Source organism: Oryctolagus cuniculus, chromosome 4 (genome assembly GCF_964237555.1).
Source record: "Oryctolagus cuniculus chromosome 4, mOryCun1.1, whole genome shotgun sequence".
Lineage (NCBI taxonomy): Eukaryota > Metazoa > Chordata > Mammalia > Lagomorpha > Leporidae > Oryctolagus > Oryctolagus cuniculus.
In genome coordinates this window covers 139,041,658-139,059,111 of record NC_091435.1, presented here as the reverse complement: position 1 = coordinate 139,059,111, position 17,454 = coordinate 139,041,658, and the positions used below count along the sequence as shown (strand labels likewise).

Here is a 17,454-nt window from a genome sequence, read left to right as displayed (position 1 = left end):
TTCCAGGCCAGCTCTCTGCTGTGGCCTGGGAGTGCAGTGGAGGATGGCCCAAGTACTTGGGCCCTGCACCCGCATGGGAGACCAGGAGAAGCACCTGGCTCCTGGCTTCGGATCAGTGCGGTGTGCCGGCCGCAGCAGTCATTGGAGGGTGAACCAATGGCAAAGGAAGACCTTTCTCTCACTGTCCAAACTGCCTGTAAAAAAAAAAAAAAAAGCCTTGGGTGATTACTGCCGTCATAAATAACAGTGTCAATTGTTAAATCAACAACGGGAGTCACTGTGCGGAGGTGCCGCTGCGGCTCACTTGGTTAATCCTCCACCTGTGGTGCCGGCATCCCATATGGGCACCGGGTTCTGTCCCGGTTGCCCCTCTTACAGTCCAGCTCTCTGCTGTGGCCTGGGAGGCTAGTGGAGGATGGCCCAAGTGCTTGGCCCCTGCACCCGCATGGGAGACCAGGAAGAAGCTCCTGGCTTTGGATTGGCACAGTGCCGGCCGTGGCAGCCATTTTGGGGGGTGAACCAACGGAAGGAAGATCTCTCTCTCACTGTCTAAACTCTACCTATCAAATAAATAAAAATAAATAAGATTCATTTAAAAGGACCTGTGTCCTTAATGTGTTGTATTAAGAGAATTAACAGTAAAACTAATCTTCAAATAGTACTTCATACTTTGTGTGCCTGTGTGGGTGCCAACTGTTGAAATCTTTACTTAGTATAGAGTTGATCTTTCTGTATGTAAAGATAATTAAAAATGAATCTTAAGAATGAGATGAGAGAAGGAATTAGGAGATGGGATGGTTTGCAGGTGGGAGGGTGGTTATGGGGTGGGGGGAGAATCGCTATAATCCAAGAGTTGTACTTTCAAAATTTGTATTTATTAAATAAAAGTTTTCTGTTAAAAAAATCTTGAAAATTAAAAAAAATAACTGCTAAATGTTCCTTGTTTATACTCTGGAATAGTGTCTGTTGGGTTGGCAGTATTTGCCTCTTCATTGTTTGGTAGACCTTCCAAGTAAGACTGGGTCTGGAGTTTTCTTTGAGGGAAATGTTAAACTACTGATTGAATTTCCTGACGGATGTGTGGTGGTGTCAGTATTCTGCTTCTATTCCTCATTTACCGGGACCCCTGCTCACCCCAGGAATTTGACATTTCCATCTGAGTTTAGAAATCTATGGGCATATTTTGGTTCATGACATTGTTTTATTTCCATTTAAGATTTTGCAAAATCTGTCGTAAGGTGTGGTGGAATGAGAAGGCCATGGCAAGGTGGCCACTGGCAAGCAAGTGTCAGTTACTCAGGAATGGCTTTGAAACCCACCTGGCAACGGAGCCTGCCTGGCAACAGGCTGTGATTGGTTGGGGCATAGACCACCCGTTGACCAGATTGGCTGGTCTTGGCTATATAAGATGTTGTTCCAACTGTAATAAACAAGTCTGTGGGCTGCTCGCCTCAGGCCTGCTTTCACCTGACTCCAGGGTCTGTGTGGTGACTCTGCACCTCTTGCCCCCACCACGCTGCTCCTCTCAGAAATGAATCCACTGTAACATTGTTGAGAAATCAATGGCAACAGTAAGGTCCCCTTTTTATTCCTAAATTGGTTTACTTGTCCCTTTTTACTTCTTGTTTAACAGAGTTTTGTCAATTATAGTCGTCATTTTAAAGAACCAACTTTAATTATTGGTAATTACTACTTTACTCAATTTCTGCTCTATGCTTACTTCTTCCCACTTTTTTATTCTGTTCTTTTACTAACTTCCTAATTTGTATTATTTGTAAGGCTATACAAGGGACCTTCAAAAAGTTCATGAAAAACAGGTATTATTAAAACATTATGCCTGAATTTCATAATGTTTACATCTGGAGCAGGCGTTTGGCATAGTGTTTAAACACTTGCATCCCACGGGGCTAGTGCTGTAGTATAGTGGGCTAAGCCTCCACCTGCAGTGCCATCATCCCCTGTTGGTGCTGGTTCGTGTCCCAGCTGCTCCTCTTCCGATCCAGCTCTCTGCTGTGGCCTGGGAAAGCAATGGAAGATGGCCCAAGTCCATGGGCCCCTTGCACCCGTGTGGGAGACCCGGAAGAAGCTCCTGGCTTTGGATTGGCTTAGCTCCGACAGTTGCAGCCATTTGGGGAGTGAACTAGCAGATGAAGTCCTTTCTCTCTGTAACTCTACCTCTCAAATAAGTAAAATCTTGACACGTACATCTCCTATCAGAGGGCCTGAGTTTTGAGTCCAGCTTCCTGTGCTGACCTGGGAGGCAACAGGTAGCTCAAGTATCTGGGTCCCTGACCCCAAGGCATGAGACTCGGGGCTCCTGGCTCTGACTTCTGCCTGGCCCTGCCCCTGCTGCTGTGGGAGTTTGGGGAATGAGACAGAGGGTGGGAGATCTGTTTCCCCTTTTCTCTGCCTTTCAGATAAGCAAAATTTGTGCAAAAAATAAACTTTTAATTCAATTTTCCACTAACTTTTTGAAGTACTCTTGTGAATTTTAAAGTGATGCTTAAGCTACCTTCATTCCACTCATTTTGAAATGCAATATTTCTATAGTTGTTCTGTTTTTGATATTTTCTGTTTTCTACTATGGTATCTTTTCGATCAAGAGTTATTTAAAAGCACTTTTTAAAAAATTTTTAGTAGAAGGTTTTCTTGTTACCTTTTTTGTTACTAATTTCTAATTCTTCACTGTCATTGGAGGAGTAAGGTATCTGTATAGTCTTTGAAATTTGTTGAGATTGCTTCATGGGACAGTAAGTGGGCAAGTTTTGAAAATGTTCCATTTGAGTTAAAAAAACAACATGCTGTTGGTTTTGTCCTGTATAATGTGTGCAGGCAAATCTAGTTAATTTTTTGGCTGAAAATGTTACTGTTTTCTCTTTTAAATGCGTCAATTACTGAGAGAAAGAATGTTAAAAAATCACCCACTATGATAAACTTGTCAGTTTCCATTTATATAATACTAGATTTACCAACTTTAAAAGGATGTTATTAGCTACCTGCAGAATTACAATTGTTCTCTCTGTAGCCCTCTTCATCCTGAGTAATGACTGAAGGTTTGTTTTTTGTTCTTGTACTAACAAAGCCAAACCAGTTTTGTTTTGGTTGATGTTTGCCTACTAAGTTGATCTTTTTTTATTTTTGACAGGCAAAGTGGACAGTGAGAGAGAGACAAAGTTGATCTTTTTTTATCCTTTTCTTCCCAATTTTTCCATCTCTTTATGTTTTAGATGTCTCTCTGAAATGGAGAGAGTTGTTTTCCAACCAGTGATCATTATTTTTAACTTCTGGGTTTAGTCTAATTATGTTTATTGAAATTATTGATAGATTTGTATTTTTGCTTAGCTAATCAGCCTGCAGCACTGGCACCCCGGGTTCTGTCCCAGTTGCTCCTCTTCCAGTCCAGCTCTCTGCTGTGGCCCAGGAGTGCAGTGGAGGATGGCCCAAGTGCTTGGGCCCTGCACCCGCATGGGAGACCAGGAGAAGCATCTGGCTTCCAAAAAATTCATAGCAGCCATTTGGGGGGTGAACCAACAGAGAAACGAAGACCTTTCTCTCTCTGTCCACTCTGTCAAAAAAAAAAAAAAAAAGTTTGTCATTGTTTACATCATTTCAGTTGTCCAGAAGATTTAAGGGGCATCTGGCAGTGGTATCCTACATGGAGGAAAAAAAAAAAAAGGTAAATTTCTTTCAACCAAGGCTATTGAATAAGTAATAAAATTTAACACTTGGATACTTTGAAGATTCTTATATTTTTGTTATAGGAACTGGAATGGAATTCAGAAGATGAAAATCAAGCTAGCAAGACCCTCCAAAATATATTAGAAAGTCTTGTTTCTAATTTTGAAATGGTTTTGTGATATGTTAGTATAATTGCCAATTCCTCTTTCATATATATGTATGAGCTTGATTCTATAATACTTAGAAGCAAAACATTAGCAACTATTCTTGAAAAATAAAAAAGTTTAAAAGAAACATTTCCTAAAATAGTACAGAATCCCAGAAGTCATTTAATCTGAGCTCCCTCGTCTTGAGTTACTAAGGAAACTGAAGTTCAGTCAAAATGAATGATTTTTTTAAAGATTTATTTATTTGAAAGATCTTCCATCCACCAGTTCCCTCCCCAGATGGCTGAATGAAACCAGGAGCTTCTTCCGGGTCTCCCACACGGTGGCAATGGCCCAAGCATTTGGGTCGTCTTCTGCTTTTTCCCAGGCCATCAGCAGGGAGCTGGTTTGGAAGTGGAGCAGCCGGGACATGAACTGGTACCTGTATGGAATGGCAGCATGACAAGTGGCAGCTTTACCCACTCCGCCACAACGCCAGCCCCTGAAATGAATGATTCGATAAACAGGTAAAAAGTTACAGAATGAGTGTAGGATCAGAAAGAGCGACTTACCTAGAGCTTGATAATCTGGTGTAAACAACTGAATTAAGACGGACCAGCACCATACATGATTAACTGGGAATCCCCTCAACAGTTCTAAGTTTTGTGTCAGAAATGTCAACGATATGAACAGTTTGGATTTTTTTTAAAGATTTATTTTTATTTGAAAGTCAGAGAGAGGAGGGGCAGAGAGAGAGAGAGAGAGAGAGAGAGAGAGAGAGAGTGTCTTCCATCTGCTGGTTCACTCCCCAATTGGCCGTAACAGCTGCAGCTGGACTGATCTGAAGCCAGGAGCCTCTTCCAGTCTCCCATGCGGTTCAGGGTCCCAAGGACTTGGGCCATCTTCCACTGCTTTCCCAGGCCATAGCAGAGAGCCCGATCGGAAGAGGAGCAGCAGAGACCTGAACCAGCACCTTGGATATGGGATGCCAGTGCTTCAGGCCAGGGCGTTAACCCGCTGCGCCACAGCGCCGGCCCCAATAGTTTGGATTACTTTTCTGTTTTTAACCCCACTGTGAGCCAAGCCCCAACTCAGAAAGCTATGGAAGTCTTTCCTCTGGTACTGCAGGAAATGGATTCCTGCAAGCATGCTGCTTATAATGCATTAACAAGAAGATTCTTTTAAGGGAGTAACCACCGGAGTCCCACGTATTCCCGAAAGGAGCCCACTTGCTTTGAGAAGGCTGGAACGGATTAGGGCTCCATAGCTGCATCCTGGCGGGGTGCAGCTGCTCTGCCAAGTTGTGTGACTGAGGGGGTCTCTCTGGCCCTGGCCAGGGAAAACCAGCAGCCTGCCGCCAGCTAGCGCTCGGGTTCATCCATGTCTTCAGCTGCTGGGCAGGGGGAGGGATCTGGCCCTCCCCATCCGCCTTTGTTCACTGCTTCCTTTTGCTCACTCAGCTGCCAAAACAGAGGGTCGGTCCTTCCCCTTTGGAACAACTTTAAATATCTAGTCATCTCAGCTGAGAACTGTTTTCACCCAAAAGAACCTTTTCCCCGTTTCTAAACTTTGCTGTAGCAGGGAAGACCAAAGTCTGCTCATCCATAGGGTTCCTCCTACCATCTCTAGACGGGGATGGTGGGCCCCTCCTCCCAGCCCCTTGCTGGCCCTCGCTGGCCGCCTCCTGGTCATCCCCCACACGCCTAACTGCATGTTAAGCAGCTCTGTGTGAACGACGGGAGTCCTTTCGCGGGTGAAAATAGATTTGTAAAAGGCAGTGGCAATGGCAGGATGCGTCTGCTGTAGCCTGATCCGGGCGACGGGATTAACAGGGTAGGAATGGCAGGCTCACTTCTCAAGTCCTGAGATGGCCAGGTATCAGGCTGGCCAGTCCTACCCTCAGAACTAGGAGACAGTACTGAGCTCAAGTCAGGTGCTGCTTCCCGTGACGGTGAAGGCACTGGGTTTGGACTTAGGGCTGTGAGGAGACACGCACTGCGGGCAAGTAACTAAAGCCACCCGAGCTTCACTGTCAATTACAGAATGAAGGCCTTGGGACTAGATTCTACGCTGACGCAGCGAGAACTGTGGTCTACTAAATCGACAAGCTTCATCCGGTCCCTGAAGTTCTCGCAACGCCAACTCTAGCAAAGTGCAAATGGCTACACGTACAACTTTCTGTGTAATGACAGTAGTCTTATTAAAAGGGTTTATTCTTTTTACAGTGTGCCTCTTTATACAGAACTAAGTTTAATGGCTGCTATATAATCACTTAAAATATTTTATTAAGCATTGATTTAAAAAATGCAAGAGAAGAATGTAACACCTTGGAGCAGATGCTTGAAAGAAACCCAAGTATCACGATATAAATATTGCACTTATAAAATCTCTTTTCCGTATCTTCACACACCTCAGTCCTAAAATATCCTCCAACAAAAACATAAACACACTGCTCCCGGGCTGCCCCTGCTTGCAACCTTCAGATCCCGTGAGCACGCGGAGGTGGCAGGCGTCTGGTCCTCTCGGGGCAGGCGCACAGCTTCCATCTGCGGTACTGGAAGTCTCGGACCCCCTGCAGGTGAAGAGTGAATCAGTCCCAGAGTGCTCGGAGTGTGATGTGTGCAGCTGTTTGTTCTACTGAAGGAAGACAGATCTTCCAGAAGCAGTGACAGGATGCGGATTACACCGACGCGCTTCGCCGTTAGCATTGCTTGTTCTTTAAGGCATTCAGGAGCTTCTGATTCTTGGTCTTGAACATCATGATGAAGCTGTCTGGCATGAGTTTGCCTCGCCCATCTTCACCCACTTGGCCCATGATAATGTAATTCATACCTAAAGAAAGAGGATAGAAAAATCAACCTGTATCTCTGTGTGATGTTTGAACCGCTTAGGCTATAACTTACCTCTGGATACACTTTCTCTTCTGTAGATGATTATGTATGTATTCTATCCAGGATAAAATCTGGTTTAAATCTCTCTTCAGCAAAAAACTAATTTCGACTCATATCTTCTGGCTTCACTAACAGCAGGAAACTGACCCGCGGGGTCCGATCAGGCACATCTCCCGGCGCAGTGGCACAGGGCTGGCGGGGCTACCGGGTGCACCGTGGAGGCAGCACTGTTGGAGTGAAAGGCTCTCCTCCTTCCCGGGCCTCCAGGGCGCCAGGGCGGCCAACCTCAGCCGGCTTCTCCCAGCCCCACACGTGTCCCCATTTCCCTGGTATTTGGCAACTAACCATCCACTCTCTTCTGCTGTTGTTGTCTGGAACTTTTATCAACATCAAACATTTACAGTGTGAGTTTCCTGGGGGCATGGACACCTCTGCACATCTTATACTCATGGCGTTCCTTGCAGAGCACTGCACTGCCATCGCTACTAAAAATCTGCTGATACTGGTGACGCTACTTTTCTGATAGGTACACACTGCTGTGTCTGGCTAAGTCAGGCCTGGCCTGCAGCCTGCGCTGAGGCGTCTTGGGTTCAACTCTGAAGATTTGCATAGCTTCAGAAAAATGCCGTGACACTGGCACATACTACTGCCACCTTTACTGTGCTCAGCCTGGTGCCACAGGACACTTTCTCTCGTACAACCCTTCCTGCGAGGGTGCACTGGGAGGCCGCGGGGACGTGGCAGACTGAGCAGCATGACCTCGCAGTCTCCCTGTGTGCCCTCTGCTCTTCCTAGCCCTTCTGGGAAGAACGTGTCGCTTCTCCAGAGCCCGTCAGAGGGCTGACGTCAGGCTGCTGGCCTCCCGACTTCTCAGGAAGATCTGAATTCACAGTAAAGCTCTCTTGGAGTGGAGATTCCTGTATTTCTCTCTGGGTGTGGTTGGTTTGGTACAGATGTAAGAAGGAATGAGCGGAGATGGGGCCAAGAAATCATGGTATATCACACAGTGGAATGCCAAGGGTCATTACCATTCCAGAGAGAACTCTGTGTGGCTGCAGTTGCGGAGAGATGTCCACGTGTGCCTCACGCAGGGAAGGCGGCAGTGGAGCATGGGTAATACGCCCATCCAAGTGTGACCCCCACGCTGACAGCAAGTTCTAAACCTCTCTGTTTTATTGTTCAGTCACGTGCCTCTGGCTCTGCCATAACTTTCCTCTTTTATAACTCCTCTCAGTAAACTCATTTCTACCTAGGAATTCAATGGTCCGTGCAAGTCTTTCTTTTTTTTTTTTCTTTTTTGACAGGCAGAGTGGACAGTGAGAGAGAGAGACAGAGAGAAAGGTCTTCCTTTGCCGTTGGTTCACCCTCCAATGGCCGCCACGGCCGGCGTGCTGCGGCTGGCGCACCGCGCTGATCTGAAGCCAGGAGCCAGGTGCTTCTCCTGGTCTCCCATGGGGTGCAGGGCCCAAGGACTTGGGTCATCCTCCACTGCACTCCCTGGCCACAGCAGAGAGCTGGCCTGGAAGAGGGGCAACCGGGACAGAATCCGGCGCCCCGACCAGGACTAGAACCCGGTGTGCCAGCGCCACAAGGCGGAGGATTAGCCTAGTGAGCCGCGGCGCCGGCCCCGTGCAAGTCTTTCACTCCAGCCCGGTAGACCTCTCTCCTCGGAGCTTCAGCTCTGCACCGCCTGTCGTGTGCTGGGTATTTTTCTCCAGAATCCCTATGCCCTGAACGGCTCAGTTGGCTCTGTTCTCTCCTGACTCACCGTCGTGGACCCGTCTTCATTTCCTCTACCTCTTCTGTGGCTACAAAACATGGGGTTAGTGCCCACTTCCGCCTTACTCCAAAGGCATTCCTTCTCCACAAGCAGTGCTCAGTAGGTCGGCCCCGATTTCACTTCTCTAGCCCAGATCGGTCTCGCTAGAGAGGCCCTCTCCATCCCTCCTCTGTTCTTTGCCCCAGAAGACAGACTAAAGCTCGTCTCCCCACTCACCCCTGCGGAGGAGCGGGCACTGCTTGCAGACTGCAGTGACCCTGGCGCTCATGTTCTTGCCGGCCTGCTGAATGGCCAGGCTGCCCTCTTTGTAGATGTTGATGATCGAGATCGTGGCGTGCAGGCTCCCGCCTCGAGTGACGGTTGTGATGACCGTGCCAGCTAATACTGCAGAAGACAACATTGTGAAAATAACGTGACCGTCAAGGTAAACGCAAGCAAACGAAGTCACGTGACAGTCTAGAGGGTCTCCTATATGAAGCTCTGTTATTTTTATTTATTGGCGAGGCAGAGAGGGAAAGAGAGCGCAAAACTGAGTTCCTAGCTGCTGGTTCAATCCCCTGATGCCTGCAACAGCCAGGCCGGGGCCAGGCCAAAGCCAGGGGCTGGGAACTCAGTCCAGGTCTCCCACGTGCTGGAAGGGATCCGACCACTTGAGCCATCACCCGTGCCTCTCAGCGTCTGCAGCAAGAAGTAGGAGTCAGGAGCAGGAGCCGGGAGACGAACCCAGGCACTTGGATACGGCTGTGGGCATCCTGCCTGGGGTCTTAACTGCTAGTCCCAATGCCTGCCACTGAAACATGGTAAAAAACAAAAGCAAAACCAAATAGAGCCCTGGAACTTGATTCTGTACATTTGTTACCAAATCTCAGGTTGGAATAAAGGGTCATAAAGTTATAATACTCTGTTTGGTGTTGCTAACTAGGAGAGAAACAAATACCTCCCACTTTGCATCTGTCACTGAGGACTGTTTAAAATATTGTATCCAACAAGCAGATCACTCACTAAATAAGAGGCTGATAAGCCTCTACCTATGCACACTCCGTAACACTTTGAATCTTTAGCAGCAATACTTTGCTAAAAGTATTCCCCCCATGATGGGGGAATCACTATGATCTCAATTAAAAAAAATTTTTTTAAACCTTTTATTTATTTGAGAAGCTTATAGATAGATAGAGTTCCTTTCCACTATTTCACTCCCCAAATGTCCACATGGCTGGGACTGGCCCAGGGCTAGAGCCCAGGGCTGGGAGAGCAGTCCAGGTCTCCCACTGCCGCCTCCCAGGATCCGCACTGGCAGGAAGCTGAAATTAGGAGCTCTTCCCATGCCTCACTGTGATTCGAGGTGATGGCTGTCCTCTGTCAGTCATCAGGGAGGGGGAGGGGAGTCTCCTACGGAAGACGACACTGGATGTGACAGCAATGACTTGCCACCGACACTCCTGCACTTCCTTTTTATCGGGTATCTCAATTTCCGCATGCAAACTCCGGTAAGGTTTAGGGCCCCAGATCGGTCAGCATCTTCACACCTGCACTTGGCTGCAGACGGTTAGCACGTGGAGACACTGAGAAAGCAAGCGAGGGCTCTCTGGGGAGCCCCCTTGTTTGGGGTAACCTACTCAGATTCTACCAACTTCCTGTTCCTGATGAGACTTTTCTTTAAGTGCTCCTTTTAAGGTGCTTTAAAAAAATTACCAACATAATGAACTTTAGAATAATTTGCTCTTAAGTAGTTTCCCCAGATGGCACAATTTTGTACTTGGGAAGACTTTGAAGTTCCAAGTCGCTCAACAGCATCTCAGGTTCATGAGTTTCCAAGTGAACTTGGGATGTCCAAGCCTCACTTCAGCTCCTTGGAAGGGCATTACAGTGGGCGTACCTGAACTTCTGCAAGAGACCAGCTTCTTACTGGAAGCCTGGGCAGGTTTTGAATGGACTTGAGCTGAATTTAAGATGTGTGAAAAACCTATTCAGTGCATGAAAAAACCATGCAGGTTTTTTCAGAAAGAGTCGGCCGGAATACAGGGGATAACAGTAACATTCATTGAAGAGCCAAATCAGTCAATTTAAGTGAAAACACATGTTTTTATGAATTGTACCTGTTTTTCTCACTTATGAAATCTCACAGTTCAACCAGTACAGGTCAGCACACTCTGGTGGAAAAGAAACCGTTTTCCTGGGGACATGAGCGCAGTGCTGACCCTCCCCTCTAAACTCCCAGGCACTCCCTGGAGAGGAAGCACACGGCCTCGAGTTTCTGGCTGAGGAGAAGAGGCTGGTTTTTATCTCTTACCAAAGTTACTTGAGCAATAATTGCTCTCCAGAGTCCCCGACCGCTTGCACTTCTGCTGACACAGGGCCACGGTGGGTTTTACACCTTAAAGAAGAAAGACATACGGTTCAAGAAAACGAATTCAAGGATAACTACCATGTCTATGTGTGAAGGTATCCATTTAGGATGACTACCGATTTCCCTGAGCCACCCGTCTCGCATCGCAACGAAAGCATCGGAAACCCCACGAAAGCAGGTCTTCACGCTACCCGCTCCTGCTCTCGCTTCCTCAGCAACCCAGTACCCAGCAGAGATAATCCAAATTTAGCCCTGTTCTCTTCTTCCGTTACATAAAACTAACACTAGAGTCAAAAATAGATGCACACTCTCCATGTGCCCTGCTTAGGAAGTCCCAGGACGACAAATCTGAAGACAGGGTCACTCCTGGCGACCCAGGGGCTTTCTCGGTGCGTCTGCAATGTGCCAGTCCCAGTGGTGAGTGGAGCGGGCTCACGTGTTCAGGGTTAGGTCTATCATTGGATGCAAGCTTTCACTCAATATTTATTTTGAACCTGGCATTGGCTGTCAGGATCTTAAGAACTGAGAAGTGGACAAAGTTAAAGCTAAATAAACACGGTGCCCCTCAGCAGGTGGTGCTGTGCCCCCGGGTGACACTATCCAGAGACGGTTCTGGTTGTCCCATCCAGGGGTTCTACCAGCATCCAGAGAGTAAATGCCAGGGGCGCTGCTAAAGAGCCTGCAGCGACAGGACCGCCCCACAACAAGGAGTGACCTGGCTCCACACTTAATGCCAATGCTGAGAAACAAATTAACAAAATGATGATATTTAAGCTCCATTTTTTTTAATGTTTCAAAAATGTTTGCTAACTATTCACTTTTGTGTGGTATTATGTTAGGAAGAACTAAACAACTGTAAGAGAATTTGCCTTTTGGGTAAATTTCTGCCATTATAATATTGTCCTAGTATATTGTGCCCACTCCTCTGTGAGTTGATTGATTGAAGACAGACACACAGAGCTCCCATCTGCTAGTCACTGCATGGTTGGGGCTGGGCCTGGCTGAAGGCAGGAACTCAATTCCGTTCTTCCTAATGGGTGGCAGGGATCCAGGTATCTGAGCCGTCACCTCCCAATGTGTGCAGGAACAAGAAGGCAGAGTCGTCTGGAGTGGACATGGGACTGGAATCCAGGCACACTGAGGAGGGACGCACGTGTCCAATCCACAACTTACCCCTATGCCAAACACCATCCTTATGGACTCTTGATTTGCACCCCTACTTCACTTCAGAAAGGATCTGAGTCACAGTGTTAAAATATAGTAACACACACTTCCACATTAACGTCCACATGACAGCTTAAACAGCGGAGAGCGAGCCAGCGAGCGCCAGGGGTGCACTCGGCCAATCTTTAGGAGACCTGTATCGCTGTTCCCGAGGTTGGGGACCTCCCTTGGGCACTGAATTCACCTGAAGTTAACTCAGCAGCACCTTTTAACGTGGACCACGGTACCAGCCCCTGCACCTCAGCACGTCTGTGCAGAAGCTGCCGCGACCCCTGCTCTCCCACCTGTAGGCGGTCAGCTCTACGGCCTGGCCCTCCTCCTCCTCTGTCCCCTCCACACTGCACTCACATACTTGGCCCTGCTTCTCAGTCTCCCTCTGCACGTGTTCCTGCCACCCCACCGAGGACGATGCCTGGGCCCTGTGGCTCAATCTCCCGGGAACGGTTCTCGGTCCCTTCTCTGCCTCTTGCGTCCTTGTGCTAAAGTTGTTCATGGTCAGCCTCTCAGTTTAGAGGTCCTGGGAGCCGGCATAGCTGCTTCTCCTTCCAGCTTAGTTCATTTTTTCATGATTACTTTTTTCTTCTCTGTCTTTGGACAGTCAGCACACTGCCCCCTCCTGTTGCCCCAGTCCGTCAACCCTGGCCTGAATTTGTTTCCTTTGATATTTTACTTCCTTTGACACTTCTAACACCTGCTGTTTCAACCATTTCTTGACTATCATTTTTTCCCAGAGAAACCTTTTATTTAAGGAATACAAGTTTCATGCATTTCATGAGTACAACTTTAGGAACACAGTGATTCTTCCCACCCACACTGCCACCCCTCTGCCTCTTCCCTCTCCCATTCCCAGTCCCATTCTCCACTAAGATCCATTTTTTTTTTTTTTTTGGCCAGACAGAGTTAGACAGTGAGAGACAGAGACAGAGAAAAGTCTTCCTTCCATTGGTTCACCCCCAAATGGCTGCTACAGCCAGCGCGTTGCGCCAATCTGAAGCCAGGAGCCAGGTGCTTCCTCCTGGTCTCCCATGCAGCTGCAGGGCCCAAGTAGTTGGGCCATCCTCTACTGCCTTCCCGGGCCACAGCAGAGAGCTGGACTGGAAGAGGAGCAACCGGGACAGAATTCAGCGCCCCAACCGGGACTAGAACCCGGTGTGCCGGCGCCGCAGGTGGAGGATTAGCCTAGTGAGCTGCAGCGCCGACCGTGATCCATTTTCAATCAACTTTATACCCAGACGACCGACTCTATACTAAGAGTTCAACAATTTGCAAACAAAAAAACACTGTTCCTCAACAGTCGAGACAAGAGCTGCTCAAAGTCATTGCATCTCAAAGTTAATTTCACTTTGGTTTTTTTTTTTTTTTTTAGAAACTCAATTAACTTTAAAGAAGTACCGAAGAATGATACACCTTTTGCAAACACTTAGACATAACTATAACTTATGAGACGTAAGAATATCTTCCACTTAATACATTAAAATAAAGTAAATCCTTGAGAACAAGTTTTAGCATTAATTAACGAAGCACCTAAGAAAACGAGGCATGGAGTTGGACACTTAGGCATAACTAAAACTTATGAGGCATAAGAATATCCTCTACTTAATACACTGAAACGAAGTAAAGCTTTGAGAAGTTTCACAGTTCACTCTCATAAAACAACTCATGGAGGACACAGGTTCTACATGGGGAGTCAGTGCGCAGTGACTCCTGTTGTTGATTTAACAAGTCTCACATATGACGTCAGAGAGCACCTGAGGCTCTTGACAGGAGCTGCCTAGGCTACCGAGGCCTTTTGAATCCACAAACTCCATCAGTATTTAGATAACACCGTGGGCCGGCGCTGCGGCTCACTAGGCTAATCCTCCACCTTGCGGCGCCGGCACACCGGGTTCTAGTCCTGGTTGGGGCGCTGGATTCTGTCCCGGTTGCCCCTCTTCCAGGCCAGCTCTCTGCTGTGGCCAGGGAGTGCAGTGGAGGATGGCCCAGGTGCTTGGGCCCTGCACCCCATGGGAGACCAGGAAAAGCACCTGGCTCCTGGCTCCTGCCATCGATCAGCACGGTGCGCCGGCCGCAGCGCGCCGGCCGCGGCAGCCATTGGAGGGTGAACCAACGGCAAAGGAAGACCTTTCTCTCTGTCTCTCTCTCTCACTGTCCACTCTGCCTGTCAAAAAATAAAAAAATAAATAAATAAATAAATAAAAATAAGATAACACCGTAAGCAAAGTGGAAGTTCTTTCCTCCCTTCAGAGAGAAGTACCTCCTTCTCTGATGGCCCCTTCTTTCCACTGGGCTCTCACCCACCAAGGTCCTTCATGTGGTCCTTTTTTTTTTTTTTTTTTTTTGACAGGCAGAGTTAGAGAGAGAGAGACAGAGAGAAAGGTCTTCCTTCTGTTGGTTCACCCCCAAAATGGCCGCTACGGCTGGTGCTCAGCGCCAGTCCGAAGCCAGGAGCCAGGTGCTTCCTCCTGGTCTCCCATGCGGGTGCAGGGCCCAAGCACTTGGGCCATCCTCCACTGCACTCCCTGGCCACAGCAGAGAGCTGGCCTGGAAGAGGAGCAACCGGGACAGAATCCAGTGTCCCAACTGGGACTAGAACCTGGGGTGCCAGCGCTGCAGGTGGAGGATTAGTCTAGTGAGCCGCGGCGCTGGCCATGTGGTCTTCAGAGTACCTTAAACTCCCTTTCCCCTCTGTAATTCAACCTTGCGTGAATTCTATGGAGAATCTATGTTTCTGTGCCTGCACTCAGACCTCCTCAGTGCGACAGGCAGTCTGGGAACCAAGTTACTCTCCCATTTCCACAGCCATTCATCACATTCGCTCTCATTCCCCTAACCGCTGTGTGGCCACTGCCTTGACTCTCTGCAGGTGGCCTCTCCAATTCTCTAGGGAGAGCAGAAGCTGCGGCAGAAAACCAGAGAGCCGCAGACCTCCCGGTCACCTACACAGGGCCCATTCCTCTTCCCCTCCTCTCCCGGGAGAGGCCGTCACCCCTCTGGCTAAGGTCATTTCTCCCGTGAGCCCTTGGGAGCCAGACCGCCCACCTTTATCCCTTCTATCTGCCTTTATGCCCTGACCACTTCATTCCCATCTGCATTCCCAAGTTCAAGGCTAAAAACCTCCCCCCCTTCTTTAGGGACAAATTTGAGGAAAGAGTTACTGGAACTTTCTACCTCAATTTCTTTGCCTCGTACCACAGACTCCTCAACCCACTCTGCCTGCACAATGCCATTGCACAAGCTCTCGGGAGGGTCTCAGTAGCCTCCTTGTCACAAGCAAATGCAGACATCTTAGTCCTGCTATTTCATGTCCCCAGCACCCGACTCACCGAGCTCTCCCGTCGGAGAACGCTCTTGCACAGCACGTGCTCCTCCTGACAACCCTTTCACAGTCTCTGCCAGGATATTCTACTCCTTAGAAACCTGGAGCCTCTAGGGGCCAGTGTTGTGGCGCAGCGAGTTGCAATGCTGTCACCCCGTATCAGAACACTGGTTTGAGTCTCAGCTGCTCCATTTCCAATCCAGCTCCCCGCTAACGCGCCTGGGAAGGCACTGGATGATGGCTCGAGCACACACGAGGGAGACCCAGATGGAGTTCCCAGCTCCTGGCTTTCGCCTGGCCCGGGCCCGGCTGTTATGGCCATTTGGGGAGTGAAGCAAGCAGGTGGATTATTATTCTCTGTGTGTCTGTCACTCTGCCTTTCAAATAAATAAATAAATTTTTTTAAGTGGAAGCCCTAGAGATTAATCCTAGCTCCTTTCCTCCATTTGCTCCTAATGTGTCTGTCCCTAGTCAATCTCATCCTTTTTTTTCTAAAGATTTTTTTTATTTATTTGAGAGGTAGAGTTACAGACAGTGAGAGGGAGAGACAGAGAGAGAGGTTTTCCATCTGCTGGCTCACTCCCCAAACGCCTGCAATGGCTGGGGCTGCACCGATTCAAAGCCAAGAGCCAGGTGCCTCTTCCTGGTCTCCCACGCGGGTGCAGGGGCCCAAGGACTTGGGCCATCTCCTACTGCTTTCCCACAGCAGAGAGCTGGATCGGAAAAGGAGCAGCCAGGACTAGAACCGGCACCCATATGGGATGCCGGTGCCACAGGCGGAGGATTAACCTAGTGTGCCACGGCGCCAGCCTCCTCATTCTTGATCATGGTTTCAACCACCTGTATGTTGGTGACTTTTAAATTTAAATCTCTTGCCATCTCCACTTGAACTGACTTAAATTAAGATAAAATTGTAGTTCCAAGTATCCCTAGATGCTCATAGGCGTCTGCTACATGGGCCAGCTCAGCTGTAGACTATGAATTTAATGGAAGACTACGTGGTCTGCTATGTGTGTGTGTGGGGGGGGCTGGGGGGGTTAGAGCGGGAGGTGACAGGGACAAGGACCCTATGAGCATGGCTACTGATGCTGAGAAGAGCTTGGGAGAACAAGTGGAGAAGCAGCCCTGAGCAGAAAACTGATTAAAGAAAGCTGAGTTCCCTGTGCCTGCATTTAAAGGCTTAGCAGTTGCAAAATGTCTAGAAGACAATTAAAAATCTACCTTTGTAATTTCAGAGAAAGGTCAGGATGGAGATAAAAGCTGGGAACCACTAGCAGCGTGCGTGTGACCAGAGAAGTCACTGGGCCAGTGCACTGAGATGAGGCAGTACATCTTCCGGCCACAAGGTGGCCCACTTGTAAGGTGCGCTGAAAAACCAGACCCGGAGGCTCCCGGCTGTATTCAGAACAGCTCTGTCCAGGTTGTGTGCATGAGATGTGGGCAATTAGGTGGGGCTTTTTCAGCCAATTTAAAATCTGAACCGTAGATCTTTCCTTCTCACCTTTCCCCCTCCTCCCTGGACCTGCAGTTCTATATCTGAGGCCTGAAATCCCAGTAGATGGAGCAGACAGGATGCAGAGAGCAAGATACCTGGACCCCTCCTGCCTCTCTATCTCTAAGGCCCTGCCCCAAGCCAGCTTCCCAACCAACTTCTGAATTACAGTGAATGCTTCCGAGTTACTTCCATTTGAGAATATTTTTATGGCATTTTGCTAAGAAGTACAAAAAGTACAAACACGGCCAGTTGTAAAACCTGGCAAACGTCAAGGCCCTAGAACTTTAACTTGAACTACCACAATGCTGTGTAATGAAAAGAAAGCCACAGCTTCATACGCATCAGAAAAGGTGGTTTAGGCTTATACGATCCGTGCCTATAGCAGGCTTTCTAGTAATTCTTTTTTTCTTCCAAAGATTTTTTAATGTATTTGAAAGAGTTACAGAGAAGGAGAGAGAAACAAAGAGAGAGATCTTCCATCCGCTGGTTCACTCCCCAGATGGCTGCAATGGCCAGGGCTGGGTTATGCTGAAGTCAGCAGTCAAGCGCTTCATCTGGGTCTCCCCACATGGGTGCA

At 48.2% G+C, this 17,454-nt stretch overlaps 1 protein-coding gene across 1 annotated transcript in view; it reads right to left on the bottom strand.

Annotated features, from left to right (window-relative positions):
* Window positions 1-6,087: 6,087 nt before the first annotated feature.
* PCOLCE2 (procollagen C-endopeptidase enhancer 2) overlaps window positions 6,088-17,454 on the bottom strand; it is an 88,373-nt gene continuing 77,006 nt past the window's right edge. Inside the window, exons 7-9 of the mRNA XM_002716591.5 lie at window positions 10,786-10,869; window positions 8,712-8,879; window positions 6,088-6,656 (exon numbers count right to left, since the gene is read on the bottom strand). Coding sequence (XP_002716637.3) covers window positions 6,526-6,656; window positions 8,712-8,879; window positions 10,786-10,869 — 383 coding nt within the window. The 3' untranslated portion in view covers window positions 6,088-6,525. The remainder of the gene's footprint in view (window positions 6,657-8,711; window positions 8,880-10,785; window positions 10,870-17,454) is intronic.